Source organism: Struthio camelus, chromosome 30, assembly GCF_040807025.1.
Source record: "Struthio camelus isolate bStrCam1 chromosome 30, bStrCam1.hap1, whole genome shotgun sequence".
Taxonomy (NCBI): domain Eukaryota; kingdom Metazoa; phylum Chordata; class Aves; order Struthioniformes; family Struthionidae; genus Struthio; species Struthio camelus.
Window position 1 is genome coordinate 3,071,341 of NC_090971.1, and position 13,748 is coordinate 3,085,088.

The window sequence follows — 13,748 nt, forward strand, 5'->3', positions numbered from 1 at the left end:
GGGCGGGGCTTGTGCGCGCCGCCGCACTTGGGCGCGGCGGGGCCAATGGGAGGGCGGGAGGGGGCGGGGTTTGGGAGAAGGGGCGTGGCCGGGGAGAAGGGGCGGGGCCGAGCGGCTGAATGGGGAGGTGGATAGAAGGCAGGGAGGGGTGGAAAGAGGAAAAGGCGGGTGGGAACCGCGGGAGAGGGGACGGGAGGGGCGAAGGGGGCAGGGAAGGGGCACCCGGGCGAGCGAGGGACCGAAGCGGGGACGGGGATGGAGGGATGCGGGCCCCGATGGGTGAGCGCTCCCCACCCCCTGCCCCACAGCGCCGCCCCACGGCCCCCAAGCCCGCTGCCCCACAGCCTCAGTGCCTCCACCCCGCTGCCCCATAACCCCTAGTGCTGCCACGCCATAGCCCCCTGCCTCATAGTACCCAGTGCTGCGGCCCTATGGTCCTCACCTCGCTGCCTCATCACCCCCAGCCCCGCTGCCCCATAACCCCCAGTGCTGCTGCCCCATAGCCCCCACCCCGCTGCCCCATAGCTCCTGGGCCTGCTGCTCCATAACCCCCAATGCTGCTGCCCCATAGCCCCCAGCCCCCTGCCCCATAACCCCCAGTGCTGCTACCCCATGGCCCTCAGCCCCACTGCCCCATAGCTCCTGGGCCTGCTGCTCCATAACCCCCAGTGCTGCTGCCCCATAGCCCCCAGCCCCCTGCCCCATAACCCCCAGTGCTGCTACCCCATAGCCCCCACCCCGCTGCCCCATAGCTCCTGGGCCTGCTGCTCCATAACCCCCAATGCTGCTGCCCCATAGCCCCCAGCCCCCTGCCCCATAACCCCCAGTGCTGCTGCCCCATGGCCCTCAGCCCCACTGCCCCATAGCCCCTGGGTCTGCTGCTCCTTAACCCCCAATGCTGCTGCCCCATAGCCCCCAGCCCCCTGCCCCATAATGCCCAGACCCACTGCCTCATAGCCCCCACCCTGCTGCCCTATAACCCCCAGCTCCACTGCTCTTTGGCTCCCACCCCACTGCCCCATAGCCCCAGCCCCACTGCCCATGTCCCTCAGCCCCGCGGTGTGGTGCTCCCCAGCCCCATGGTGTCATATCCCCCCAGCCCCACGGTGTCGCGTCCCCCAGCCCCATGGTGTCGCGTCCCCCAGCCCAACGGCGTCGTGTCCCCCAGCCCCATGGTGTCATATCCCCCAGCCCCACGGCGCAGTGCCCCCACGGCAGCTGCTCCCGCCGCCTCCCGCACAGGCTGCTCGGCGCAGCGGGTTCGGCGCTGCCACCGCCGCCGGGTGATTCATCCCCGTCCAGCCTCCCCGCGCGAGCGGCTGCCAAAAATAGCGACGGGGGAAGGGGGGAAAAACCCTCCAGCTAACCTCCCCTACCGACCCCCCCCCCCAGCCGGGATGGCGGCCACCGCGCCATGTCCCCGGCACCGGCACGGCCAGGGCACTGCGCACCGGGACGCCGGAGCATCGCGCTGGTAACGGGGGTGATGGAGGAAGGCAGCGGGGAGGGAGGGCTGGGGAGACCCGCATGGGGCAGCCCCCGCGGAGGGCAGGGCCCCCCCCCACCCCAGAGCTCGGTCCCCCCTTGGAGCCGGCAGCCCCCCCAGCACCCAGTGGGGCTCGGATGCAGCCGGGGCTTTGCCGGGGGCTGCTGTAACCCAGGCTTGCAAATTGGGGTGGAAAAGGTGGGGGGGTTGGCTCTTTTCCCCCCATTTTTCTGGCTGCCCAGAGAGCCGGAGGAGCAGGATGAGCTGCAGTAACCATGGGAACCAGGCAGGCAGGGATGCAGGGAGATGTATAGAGGGATGGGGGTACGCGGGGCTATGGGGGATGCACCCAGGGATGGGGGTATGTGGGGAGGCGGGGGATGCACCCAGGGATGGGGGTACACGGGGAGGCGGAGGATGCACCCAGGGATGGGGGTGCACAGGGAGGTGAGGGATGCACCCAGGGATGGGGGTGCACGGGGAGGTGGAGGATGCACCCAGGGATGGGGGTACACGGGGAGGTGGAGGATGCACCCAGGGATGGGGGTACACAGGGAGGTGGAGAATGCACCCAGGGATGGGGGTACTTGGGGCTGTGGGGGATGCACCCAGGGATGGGGGTGCACGGGGAGGTGGAGGATGCACCCAGGGATGGGGGTACTTGGGGCTGTGGGGGATGCACCCAGGGATGGGGGTGCACGGGGAGGTGGAGGATGCACCCAGGGATGGGGGTACTTGGGGCTGTGGGGGATGCACCCAGGGATGGGGGTGCACAGGGAGGCGGAGGATGCACCCAGGGATGGGGGATACAGGCGGGGGACAGGGGATGCCGGGGGCACCAGCAGGGGACCCGGGGCACCGCGCAGGCAGGGCGTTCAGCCACAGGCAGTGGCAGAGAAGCCCTGGCGCCTGGGGTGCTGCAGGCTGGGCTGTGACCGCTGGCCAGTCCGACAGGGGCATCCGCAGGGGTCGCCCCCTCGTGAGAGCCCGTCGGTGCCCGTCAGTGCCATCAGTTCGACCGCGGCTGCGAGGGCAGCGGGGGGCGGGGGGGGGGCGGGCAAGAATTGCAGCTGGGGAAACTGAGGCAGGGAGCCAGGGCTGCCTGCCAGGAGGGAGCTCTGGGAGCAGCGCATCCGTGCAACGCGGTCCCCCTCTCCACGTCCTATTGCAATGTGTGCGCCGTGCTCTGGGTTCACCAAACCCCTGCACCATCCCCTTTCTGTGTCCCGTTGCAGAGAGGGTGCAGTGCTGCACGATGAGCACATCCATGCGACGTCCCCTCTCCGCGCCCCATTGCAGGATCACCATATCCATGTGACATTGCCTTTCCATGTCCCGTTGCAGTGAGCGTGCAATGCTCTGGGATCGCCACATCCCTGACCCGTCCCCTTTCCGTGTCCCGTTGCAACGTGTGTGCGATGCTCTGGGATCTCCATATCCGTGCAACGTCCCCTTTCTGTCCCCCATTGCAGTGCCCGTGCAATGCTCCGAGATCGCCGTATCTGTGCACCATCCCCTTTCTGTGTCCCGTTGCAGAGAGGGTGCAGTGCTGCACGATGAGCACATCCATGCGACGTCCCCTCTCCGTGCCCCATTGCAGGATCACCATATCCATGTGACATTGCCTTTCCATGTCCCGTTGCAGTGAGCGTGCAATGCTCCGAGATCGCCGCGTCGCCGCCACCTCCCCTGGCCGCGTCCCGCCGCAGTGAGCGCCCGATGCTCCGGGCTGAGCCCCTCCGCGCCCCGTCCGCTCCCCGCCGCCCGGCTCCGTGAGCGTGCCATGCGCCGGGCTCAGCCCGCCCAGGCGCCGCCGCCCGTCGGGGGGCCGTGAGCCGGCCATGCCGAGCCCCCCGCGTCGCCCGGCCGGCCCGGCCGTGCTGCCGGCGGACGGCTCGGCCCTGCTGCGGGCCGTGACGCAGGGCAAATTTCGCTTGACCCGGCTGCTGCTGGAAGGCGGCGCCTACATCAACGAGGGCAACGCGGCCGGGCAGACGCCGCTGATGGCCGCCTGCCGGGCCCGCTACGCCGACCCGCTGGCGCAGCCCCGCATGGTGCGCTACCTGCTGGAGCGCGGCGCCGACCCCGACATCGCCGACAAGACGGGCAAGACGGCGCTGATGCACGCTTGCGCCGAGCGGGCCGGGCCGGCCGTGGCGGCCGCCCTGCTGGCCCACGGCGCCGACCCCAGCGCCCGCGACTACGCCGGCGCCTCCGCCCTCGTCTACGCCCTCAACCGGGGCGACCGCGAGACGCTGCAGGCGCTGCTCGACGCCTGCCGGGCGCGGGGCAAGGAGGTGATCATCATCACCACCGCCACGTCGCCCCGCGGCACCAAGACCACGCGGCAGTACCTGAACGCGCCGCCCTCGCCGGCGCCCTGCGCCTCGCCCTCGGACGTCGAGGTGCGCGCCGCGCCGTCGCCGGCCGCCGACGGGGAGGAGGAGCGGGACGTCTTCCGCTTCCCGCCGCCGGCCGCCGCCCCGCCGCCGGCCCGGGCCCGCGGGCGACCGCTCAAACGCCTCAACTCGGAGCCGTGGGGGCTGGCGGCGCCCGAGCAGCGCCTGGCCGCCGGCCTCGAGGCGCTCAGCGTGGGCCCGCGCCGGCGGCACAGCGTCGAGGGCCGCGAAGCCGCGGGACTCGCCGCTCAACCGGCGGCGCCTTGGGCCGAACCGACCGGCGGCTCCCGGCCGGTCACAACGGAGCCCGAGGGACGTCTCCGGTTGGAGACGTCGGAGGTCGGACGCGTCCCGCCGGCCGCCGGCGACGCGGTCGCTTCTCCTCCGCCCGGCCGCCGGCGCTCGCCGGGCTTGCTGGAGCGTCGCGGCTCTGGCACCTTCCTGCTCGAGCCGGCCGGGCACAGCCGAGCCGGCTTCTTGCCGCCGCTGCTCACCGGTCCCCATCCGCCCGGCGGCGTCGAGAGCCGGGTCGGGGCCCCGGCGTCCTCGCCCGCCCGCCGCGGCTCGCCCAAGGGCCGCCGCAAGCTGCTCCGGCGTCACTCCATGCAGACGGAGCAGATGCGGCAGCTCGCCACCTTCCAGAGCGCCCTGGCCCAGGGCCAGCCGGGCAGCTAGGGCGCCGCGCCGGCACCCCCAACCCCGGCCCGGACGCCTGGGTCCCACGCCGCTGAGCTGCCCTCCTCGCCGCCGCTCGAGGGGGACGTGCCTCGCGGGTCTCTAAAGCGACTGGTGTCGTCGGAGGCTGCTCCTCCGCCGGCTGCTGTTTTCCCCACCCGGCTGCGAACCGCCGTCCCCGCGGACGAGCTTCTTTCCGCCGCCGCAGCTCTCCGTCTGCCGGGCCAGCGGGTGACTGATGCTGCTTCACTTTACGGACAGCCTGGCCAGAGCGCATGCCGGCATGAGGCCTCCTTGTGCACGTGGTGGCAGCGTTCACTCTGAACCCTACTGATGACTGCAAGCACATGAAAAAATCTTCCATTGCTGCCATTGGCAGAAACATTGCACGACCCCAGTTTCCTCAAGGGCCGGCACCACCCTGGTGCCCCTGCATCCTCCTCCTGCTCTCTCACCCTCCTGGCAGCGCTTTTCCCTACGGACCTTGGCAGCAGACCACGCTGTGGACAAGCACATCTCCCACTCCACGTCGGCTGAGAACCTGCCCCACGTTTCAAGGCCAGCGTTTGGGGCACCCGCATCCCTGCCGGTCGCACGTGCTGCTCGGGCCTGGGGTGTTGTGAGCAATAACAGCTGCTGGACACCTGGGTCCTGGGACCGTCCCTGCCTGTTGCCTGTGTGCCAGGACGCCTGGGCTCCTGCGGGGCGAGAGCATTGCCTGGGGTTAGAGCGGGGCCGGGGGGCTCGTGCTGTCGGCATCCGGTGAATAAACGTCCAGCACTACTCGCCCTGTTTCCGTGCGTCCGTGGGGACATCCCTTGGCAGCCGGCAGCGCCGCGGGGTCCTGGCCAGCGAGCAGGGTGCAAATCTGGGCACCGAAACATCTGGGAGCCGGCACGGCCGGGGTCGGCACAGCTGGGATGCCCAAGGGCCAGCACAGCTGGGTGTCACCCCATTTGGGTGCCAGCACATTTGAGTGTCAGCACAGCTGGATGCCGGCACAGCTGGGCAGCAGGGTGCGTGAGGACAGCTGGACACACGGACGCCTGTGGATTGGCATAACCGGGTCCGGGGATGCTTGAACCGGTGCATTTGGCACCCACCCCCCTGGGTGCCAGCACAGCTAGCGAGGGGGACGCTGCCCGGGGTCGGAGGGCTGGCAGAGGGGGGACCCCAAACCTGCAAGCTGCAGCGTGGCCACGGGAGGGAGCAGCCAGGCGCTGTGGGGTGGGGTGGGGGGGTCCCCAGCAGGCTCAGACCAGCGCGGGAGCTTGGGGTGGCCTGTCCTGGCGCTGCGGTGCCGGCACACCGGGTGGCAGCGGGGTGGGGGGGGGGCACCCATTCCCTGGCACTGTGCCCTGTGCCAGGCAGGACACCAGGGAGGAGCTGGCAGGGTGCTGGGGCAGCGAGCCCGGCACCCTGCTCCCGGGAGCCGCGGCGGAGGGGTGCGCGGAGGCCGAGGCCGGCCCCGCGCCGCAGCGGGAGGCTGGGCTGTGCCGGGCGCTGGCGGCACCGGCTGCGGCAGGCGCGCGGCCGGGCAGCACTGCAGAGCGGTACCGCGCCGGAGGGGCTGCCGGGGGCACGGCTGGGGCCGGGGCGCTGCTGGGGGGGGGGGGGGGCATTGCCGGGGCTGGGGGTGCTGCCGGGGCTGGGGGGGGGCACCGCCAGGGCTGGGGGGGCTGCTGGGGTTGGAGGATGCAGCCAGGGGACAGGGGCATTGGCAGGGATGGGGGGGGGTGTTACTGGGACAGTGGCATTGCCTGGGGACGGGGGCTTTGGGATGGAGGATGCTGTTGGGGAGGGAGGACGCTACCACGGGGCAGCGCCAGGGACAGGGGCACCAGGACCGAGGCCACTGCCGGGGACCCAGGGCAGGACATGGGTGGGGAAGCAGCATTTAGGGGTGTGTGGGGGGAGAGACGAGGCACCTCTGGGGACATCTCCCTCTGCCCGCACGTCGCGTCCCCCGGGGACAAGTAGGGCCACCGGCTCCTGCATCCCCTAAGCCAGCGCCTGCTGGGGCAGCAGAGGGATAAAACACCCCGCTGGGGGCAATTACCCTGCTCTAGCCCTGGGGGGACGTGGGTGGGGGGGACTTTGCAAACAGCCCCCCTGGCACGGAGGGGGGTGCTCCCCGGTGGGTGTCCCGGGGACGTTCATGCCTCCAGCCCTCCCCGCAGCCCCCCTGCGCTTCTGCATCCTCCGCTGAGCGGTAACTCAGCCTCTCGGTGCGGCCGAGCTAAAAATAACGGGCCCGGAGGCGGCAGCGGGGAGGGCGCCCGGGCGCGAGGACGCGGCTCGGCCCCTCCGTGAGTCCGTAAGGACGGGGGGCACCGAGCCGCTGTCACCTGCTCGGCGGCCTCGGGGACACCGCCGGGGCTCCCGACCCCACGCGGGTTTTCTGCCCCACTCAGGGCTGGGGGAGCCCCGCTGCAGCGCTCGCCCCGCGGAGGAGGAGGACGAAGGACGGAGCGGGGAGCCGGGCGGCCGCAATCGCTCTGGGTCCCCCACCGGGCTGAGACCTGACACAACTCGAGGCACAGCAGCAGCGCCAGGAGAATCGGGGCGAGCCCCAACCATGCTGGGCACCGCCGCGTCCTGCCACGGTCTGAGCGCGGCCGAGCCTGGGACATGGCCGGCATGAACGGCACGGGGACCTGGCCGAACCGCAGCTGCGAGGAGCTCGCCCCGCTGCCCACCTTCTCCACCGCCGCCAAGGTGCGGGTGGCCCTGACGTGCGTCCTCTTCCTCTCCTCGGCTTGCTGCAACGGCGCCGTGCTCTGGACGGCGGCCCGGGCGCCAGGCCGGCGGCCTCGGGTGCGGGTGCTCATGGCCAACCTGGCGGCGGCCGACCTGCTGGTGACGGTGGTGGTGATGCCGCTGGACGCCGCCTGGAACGTCACGGTGCAGTGGTACGGGGGCGACGCCGCCTGCCGGGCCCTCATGTTCCTCAAGCTGGCCGCCATGTATGCCTCGGCCTTCGTCACCGTCGTCATCGCCCTGGACCGCCACGCCGCCATCGTCAACCCGCTGGCCGTGGGGAGGGCCCAGAGGAAGAGCAAGGCGATGCTGTGCGCGGCGTGGGCGCTCAGCGCCGTGCTGGCGCTGCCCCAGGTGGGCGGAGAGGTCGTCTCGGCCCGAAACCGCGGGGAGCCGAGAGCCGGCCGGGCCGGGTGGGGACGGGATGAGGACGGAGGGAGGAAGGATGCTGACGGCCCCGCTGCCCCTCGCAGGCCTTCGTCTTCCGCACGGTGAGTCGGTCGCGGCCCCGCCGCTTCGTGCAGTGCGCCACGGTGGGCAGCTTCGGGGCCCACTGGCAGGAGACCCTCTACAACATGTTCACCTTCGCCTGCCTCTTCCTCCTGCCCCTGCTCGTCATGGTGCTCTGCTACGGCCGCATCCTCGCCGCCATCTCGGGCCGGATGAAGGAAGCCGGCGGTGAGCGGCTGGGCCGGGTCTGCACGCTTCCTCCCTCCCTTTCTCCATCATTCCTTTTTTCCTTCTCCGTTTTCCTTTCTCATCTCCCTTTCCATTTTCTCCATTATCCTTTTCTACCTTCCTCTCTTTCCTTGCACTCATCCGTTTTGCCATCCCTTCTTCCCTCCATCCCCTCTCGCAGGACTAATCCCCCCATCCAACACCTTGCGGCAGAGCAAAGGGTCCCTCACGCTCCGGCTGGGACCCAGCACCCCATACAGGTCCCCTCTACACAGCTCATTAACCCAGCACTGTTAATTAACCCCTGGGCAACGCATTCGTCCTCCTCTCAGCCCCTCTCTGCCTCGCAGTCTCCTCCCAGGAGGTCCAGCTCCGCCGCTCCTACAACAACATCCCCCGCGCCAGGATGCGCACCCTCAAGATGTCCATCGTCATCGTGCTGACCTTCATCGTGTGCTGGACGCCTTACTACCTGCTGGGCCTCTGGTACTGGTTCTCGCCGGAGATGCTGACCCGGGAGAAGGTGCCCCCGTCTCTCAGCCACATCCTCTTCCTCTTCGGCCTCTTCAACACGTGCCTGGACCCGCTCGTCTACGGGCTTTTCACGGTGCATTTCCGCAGGGAGATGTGGCGCGCCTGCCGCTGCACCCGTCGCCGGCATGAGCAGGAGGCGGCGTCCGCGCTCACCGGCTCCTTCCGCGTCTCCACCACGGCCGTGCCGGCCAGGAGAGCTGGCAACAGCCGGGGGGGATCCGGAAAGTATGAGCTGGAGGTGATGGCGGGGGCAGCCCCGCCGGGTCGGAGGTGCGAACTGTGCCAGAGGAGGACGGTGGAGAGCTTCATGTGACGGGGACGCCCAGGCTGGCTGCACAGCGGGGTCCCTGCAGAGCGGGGGACCTCTCACTGCACACCCCTCCCCGAAAAAAGGGATCGCGGGGACAACACAAGGCCTCTGCACCTCCACACAGCCACTCACCAATAAACTCAGATTATTTTCTCAGCGGGAGCCTGTCTTTGGGCTACCACTGGGCTCGTGGATGGACTGGAGTCAGCCTCTTGGCACCACGGGCACCTTTCCCTGCTGGGCAGAGGGTTGGCGTGGGGTGGTGAGGAAGAAACGGGTCTGAGCTGCGCAGCGCTCCTCACTCAGGGCTCATCTTGGTGGCTGCCCGGAGTGGACCGGCAAGAAGACATCACCCCCTCGAGCCGCTTGGAAAAGCCCCGCGTAGCAGCGTCAGCTCCACTTCAAAGCACACGGATGGAGCTGGGCGCTCTCCCCACCTTGGCCATTTCCCAGCACACGCTACTCGATCCCTGCAGAAATGATTTTTCCACCCGGTCCTCAGCCCCACCATCACACGCTGTTTATGGCAGCGCAGGGCTATTTAAGTTATAGCAGCCTCTGAGCTGAAGGGCACTGGCAGCATGATATCCTACAGGCCAGGCGTGCGAGGAGCAACAAGCCAGAAGAGAAACCTCCGATAGGCAAAAAAGCACACAGAATAAAGACTGCTGGGGTAAGAATACCTTCAAAAGATGCTGCTGGGCTTTCTTGAGAAAAAATACATTGATTTCAAAATGTGCCCTTTCATCTGTGCCAGAGGCACAGGTAGAATTAAACACTAACAGAGCTTGGAAGCCTGCTGATCTGAAAGAGAATAACACACAGCTAAATAAAACTTTCCCAAAGAACATTTCAAGGTAAAATGGCTCTTTCTACTAACAAGTTGTTGTACTGCCAGCCCCCGGATCAAAAGCAGTGACAGTTACATCAATTGACTTTAGCAAAAATCTAAAATTAGCAAGGAAGCACGATCACTTACAATTTCTCAGAATGTTTAATTAAGGACAAATAACGAGAGGACAATTTTACACAAAATAAGAGTTATTTAAAAGGCTGTAAACGAACAGAATCCATTCGCAAATATAAAGTCAACAGAATAAACACCTCAGGAGCTTTAAGGAACATTTGCCTGTGGTATATAAAATAACTTCTCTCCAAAAGAAGAGTAGTCAAATTGCCAGGTCACTTTCAGGCTTAAGAAAATGAAAAGACTAAGAAGTGTTTAAAAACTTTGCAGTTTGGTAAGCTAACCGACTCAGGAGCTGCATTCACCACAGATACAAGTGAAATTAACCCCTAGGAACATCACATGTTGCTTCTTCACTCAAGTTTTCTCGTTTGGAAACAAAAAAAACCTTGCAAGAAGCATGCATTAATTTTGCTGAAGTGATTAACTGTTTTACTTCTACAGCTGTTCCTCAGGTGCCCTGTCCCCAACATACAAACCCTCCCCTTTTCCCCCAGCCCCCCCTCCCCTTCAAAGCTTGGGCTCGTAACACAGAGGTGGAAATAAGGATCAATCATCGACGCCTTCTGTCCGGACTTCTGCTCCTTCGGCGCCCACCCCTGGAAGAGACGCAGGGCAGAGCATGGATGCGGGGGCAGTTTATAGATATTTATAGACCACGCGACGGTTTCGGTCCAAGATCACTGCCTGTTTCACAGCACTTCTCTACCACGCAGACGAGCTGGTCCCTGGCACGCCAAGGTCACGCTGACGACCGTGCGCGACGGTGGCTCAGCCCAAGTTTGCAGCGTTTTTCACAGCAAAGTCAGCCAGCTCCGCCAGAACTAACGTTTGTGCTACCAAACGCTCTGGGGCATTCACCTCCCACCTTCCCCGGATCCACAGGTCTCCAGCCCCGGCCAGGGCTCGTGAACATTGTGACATTTCCACCAGCAGCTCAGCCTCATCCCTGCTCTCCCTTGTCTGCCTCAGCAGGGCAAAGGAGCTGCAGCTGAACCCTTCCTCCCATGCGGCTATCCAGAGAAAACCTCATTCTGGCTTAACACGGTCAAAAAGCACAGACCCTCTTACCTTCTCTTTCCTTTTGGGGGTCCTCTTACAAAACACCAATCCACGCTGATGGGCTGCCCCATTAGCTCCTGGCCGTTCAGCCCCTCCATGGCTGCCTGAGCCTCTTTATAGGTTTCGTACTCAACAAGAGTATATCCCTAAGGGTGGGAGGGAGCAAAAGTAAGTGAGATCCCGGGCAGAGGGGAAGCAGGGAGCCCAGCGAGAGGCTGGACGTTTGAGAAACCCCTCCCTGAGCTTGTCTTGCTGTTCAGGCAGCATTGCGGCACCCGACAGTAGCGCTGGGGAAAAGGAAATTGTGTTCGCGTCCCTATGTGCGGCCGCTGAAGCGGCTGAGATGGTTCAAGGCCAGCCCAACCTGCGCATCCCCTCCTACCTTCAGGTAGCCCGTCCGTCTGTCGAGGTTCAGGTGGATGTTTTTTATCTCGCCGTACTCCGCAAACTTGTCGTGAATGTCCTCTTCAGTGGCCTCCTCGTGAACCCCCGTGACAAACAGAATCCAGCCCTCGACCGCTGCAGCGCACCGGGAAAAGCGGCAATCGTTACACCGAACGCAGGGTGCTCTCCCACCTCTGCGGTGCGAACGTGAGACACCTCAGGAAGGGGCCTCCCACGAGAGCCAGCCCCTGGAGTGGCTGGAAATCCCTGGGCGCGTTGTGGCTAAGCACAACACAGAATGAGCCACACACGGGTGGAAAAGGGAGCTGGCGTCCCAGAGAGCAACCTCTTGGCTTAGCCCAAGACAGAGGCCGGAGAGGCAGGGAAAGGCTCAGCCCCAGCAAGGTCTGAATCCTGATACGCAGCCAAGTAACGGCCCCACGTTTCCCCACCATCTCCCCGAAAACAACACATCGTCTCCCTCCTCTAAAGCGCCCGGAGTCAGGGCTGGGACGGGTGCCTCCTGCAGGTACTCACAGCGCTGTGGGCCTGGCTCATCCCCATCTTGTTCCACGCTGTCGTAATCCTCGCGCACCCTGGCCCTCGAGCCTTCCTCTGGACACGCAACAGAAGGGGAGGAAAGAGAGGTGGGTGACCGCTGCCATCGCTCAGGAGTGCAGTAGGACACAGACAACCTTTAAGGACTCCCCGAGAACGCTGAAACAGCCAGGTTTGAAGCCAGCTCCTCTGTACGGGCAGGACAAGGCCACCGGCCTGCGCACGCAGCCCTGAGAAGTCCTCTCCCTTCTGCGGGAGGGAACAGCAAGGCCAGCCAGATTTGGGTTGTGCTTTGGCAAAGCGATCCTGCTCCCAGCAGACGCTACATTCCTGTACAAAGCTCCTGCTCTGATCCCACTCTCCAAACCGCCCTAAACGGGCTCTGAAACGTCACGACACACAAACCACTGATCCAGTGCACCCAGCAGGAGGGATCTGCCTGCCAGGGACCTCGGCCGAGCGATTCCAGGGTGAGCGTTTAGCTGAAATCGGGAAACCGAGGCCTGAGAGGGGAAGGGGCCGAGAACGCTGGAAAGCAGCGGCCAACGCCAGGGTCCCGCGGGCAGGCGCTGCCCGCCGGAGGGCGGGAAGGAGGGTAGAGCCGTACCGCCGCCGCTCACCTGAGCCGAAGCCTCGGCCTTTCCTCTTCTTGGCCTTCTCCTTCAGCTTGTGGATGCTTTCTGTGAAGGAGAGGGGCGGGAGTGAGGAAAGGCACCCGCGATCGGGTCGGAACCGGGGCGGGGAGGGGGGACCCGGGGCCAGGCTGGTTCTGAGCTCCGGGCTGGGCACTGAGACAGGGGACGGGACCCAAACGGGGCCCCGGGCTGCGCTGGTCCCCAGGTCCGGGCTGGGCATCGGTGAGGCGGGACAGGACCCGATCTGGGGCCCTGCGACAGGCTGGTCCCCGAGTCCGGGCTGGGCACCGACATGGGGGAACGGGACCCGAACCGGGGCCGGTGCGGGGGGACCCGACTGAGAGCAGGGCCCGCAGGGAGGGGGCCTAGGACTGGCCGCGGGGCGGGGGGAGCCCACGGGGGAACCTGGCCCTGAACCAGGACCGGACAGGGGACAGGGCCCCGCCGTTACAGGGCCCCCTGAGCAGGCCCGAGGGAAGGAAACAGCGGCCCGGGAGCCGGCCGGACCGGCCGGTGGCACCAGGCAGGTAGGGACCGCCCTGCCCTCACCGTCGCCATCCTCGTCCATGGCGAAGTCCTCGCCGCCCGCCTCATGTAGGTCCAGCACGTCCGCCATCTTGCCGCTCTCCCCGCCGCCACTGCCGCGCTGCACGCCGGGAAGCGGGGCGGAAGCACTACCCAGCCCTGCCGGGCGCCGCCATGTTAGGGAGGACGCGCGGCGGAAGCGCCCGCGGCGCCATCTTGGTGAGGTCGGCGTTTCTTGCCCGGCCGTGGACGCCATGTCGGGAAGGGAGGGGGGGGGGTTGTCGTGCCCCCCCCCCAGCAGGCCCACGCTGGAGGCCGCTTGCCCCGGGGCAAGGCCCGGGGGTGGCGGGGGCGAGCTCCGACGCTGACCCCGCACCCACCTGCTTAAACCGTTCACGGTTCTTTGCAGGGGCAGGTAACATTTCAGGGAGGCGGGGGGCCGCCTGCTTCTCCCCACCGCCTCGCTGCTCAGTACAACGTGAAGCAAAGTTATTTTTTTGGCCTGGTTTCCCAGGGGAAACGGGGCTTCCACCAGCACGCAGCGCGCACATCCGCGCCTCTGGCCGTCCTCCTGCCGGCGGCTTTCGAGCCCCCGGGGGACCTGGCTCCGGCAGACGAAGCTTGGCCGACCTTTGCGAGGAGGAGAGGCTATCCCCGCAGGTACCGGGGAAGGGCTGCGGCCCGAGCTCAGCCCTCCCGAGACCGACTAGCGCCCAAACTGCAGAAAAGAAAGAAAAAGAGGACAAAGAAGAGCTCCTGCTCTGGGGGCAAACGT

At 66.4% G+C, this 13,748-nt stretch overlaps 3 protein-coding genes across 9 annotated transcripts; 2 read left to right on the plus strand and 1 right to left on the minus strand.

Moving 5' to 3' along the window:
- The first annotated feature begins 133 nt into the window (after positions 1-133).
- Positions 134-5,343, plus strand: ANKRD34A (ankyrin repeat domain 34A). 7 transcript variants are annotated; one of them, XM_068922539.1, is made up of 3 exons: positions 134-279; positions 1,192-1,474; positions 3,132-5,343. In XM_068922539.1, the coding sequence occupies exon 3, from the start codon at positions 3,328-3,330 to the stop codon at positions 4,558-4,560; it is 1,233 nt and encodes a 410-aa protein (XP_068778640.1). In that variant the 5' UTR covers positions 134-279; positions 1,192-1,474; positions 3,132-3,327; the 3' UTR covers positions 4,561-5,343. The 7 variants fall into 7 exon arrangements, with proteins under 7 accessions (XP_068778640.1, XP_068778642.1, XP_068778646.1 ...); XM_068922541.1 differs by having other exon boundaries at positions 213-279; positions 1,243-1,474; XM_068922545.1 differs by having other exon boundaries at positions 229-279; positions 1,393-1,474.
- Positions 5,344-7,086: 1,743 nt separating this feature from the next.
- On the plus strand, positions 7,087-8,926 carry LOC138062952 (gonadotropin-releasing hormone II receptor-like). The gene is made up of 3 exons (XM_068922518.1): positions 7,087-7,674; positions 7,794-7,998; positions 8,349-8,926. Exons 1-3 carry the CDS (start codon positions 7,192-7,194, stop codon positions 8,843-8,845), a joined length of 1,185 nt encoding a protein of 394 aa, XP_068778619.1. The 5' UTR covers positions 7,087-7,191; the 3' UTR covers positions 8,846-8,926.
- Positions 8,927-9,817: 891 nt separating this feature from the next.
- Positions 9,818-13,609, minus strand: RBM8A (RNA binding motif protein 8A). Its single transcript, XM_068922516.1, has 6 exons — positions 12,998-13,609; positions 12,434-12,493; positions 11,793-11,870; positions 11,254-11,390; positions 10,881-11,017; positions 9,818-10,408 (listed from the first exon to the last, which is right to left on the minus strand). Exons 1-6 carry the CDS (start codon positions 13,227-13,229, stop codon positions 10,363-10,365), a joined length of 690 nt encoding a protein of 229 aa, XP_068778617.1. The 5' UTR covers positions 13,230-13,609; the 3' UTR covers positions 9,818-10,362.
- Positions 13,610-13,748: the final 139 nt, after the last annotated feature.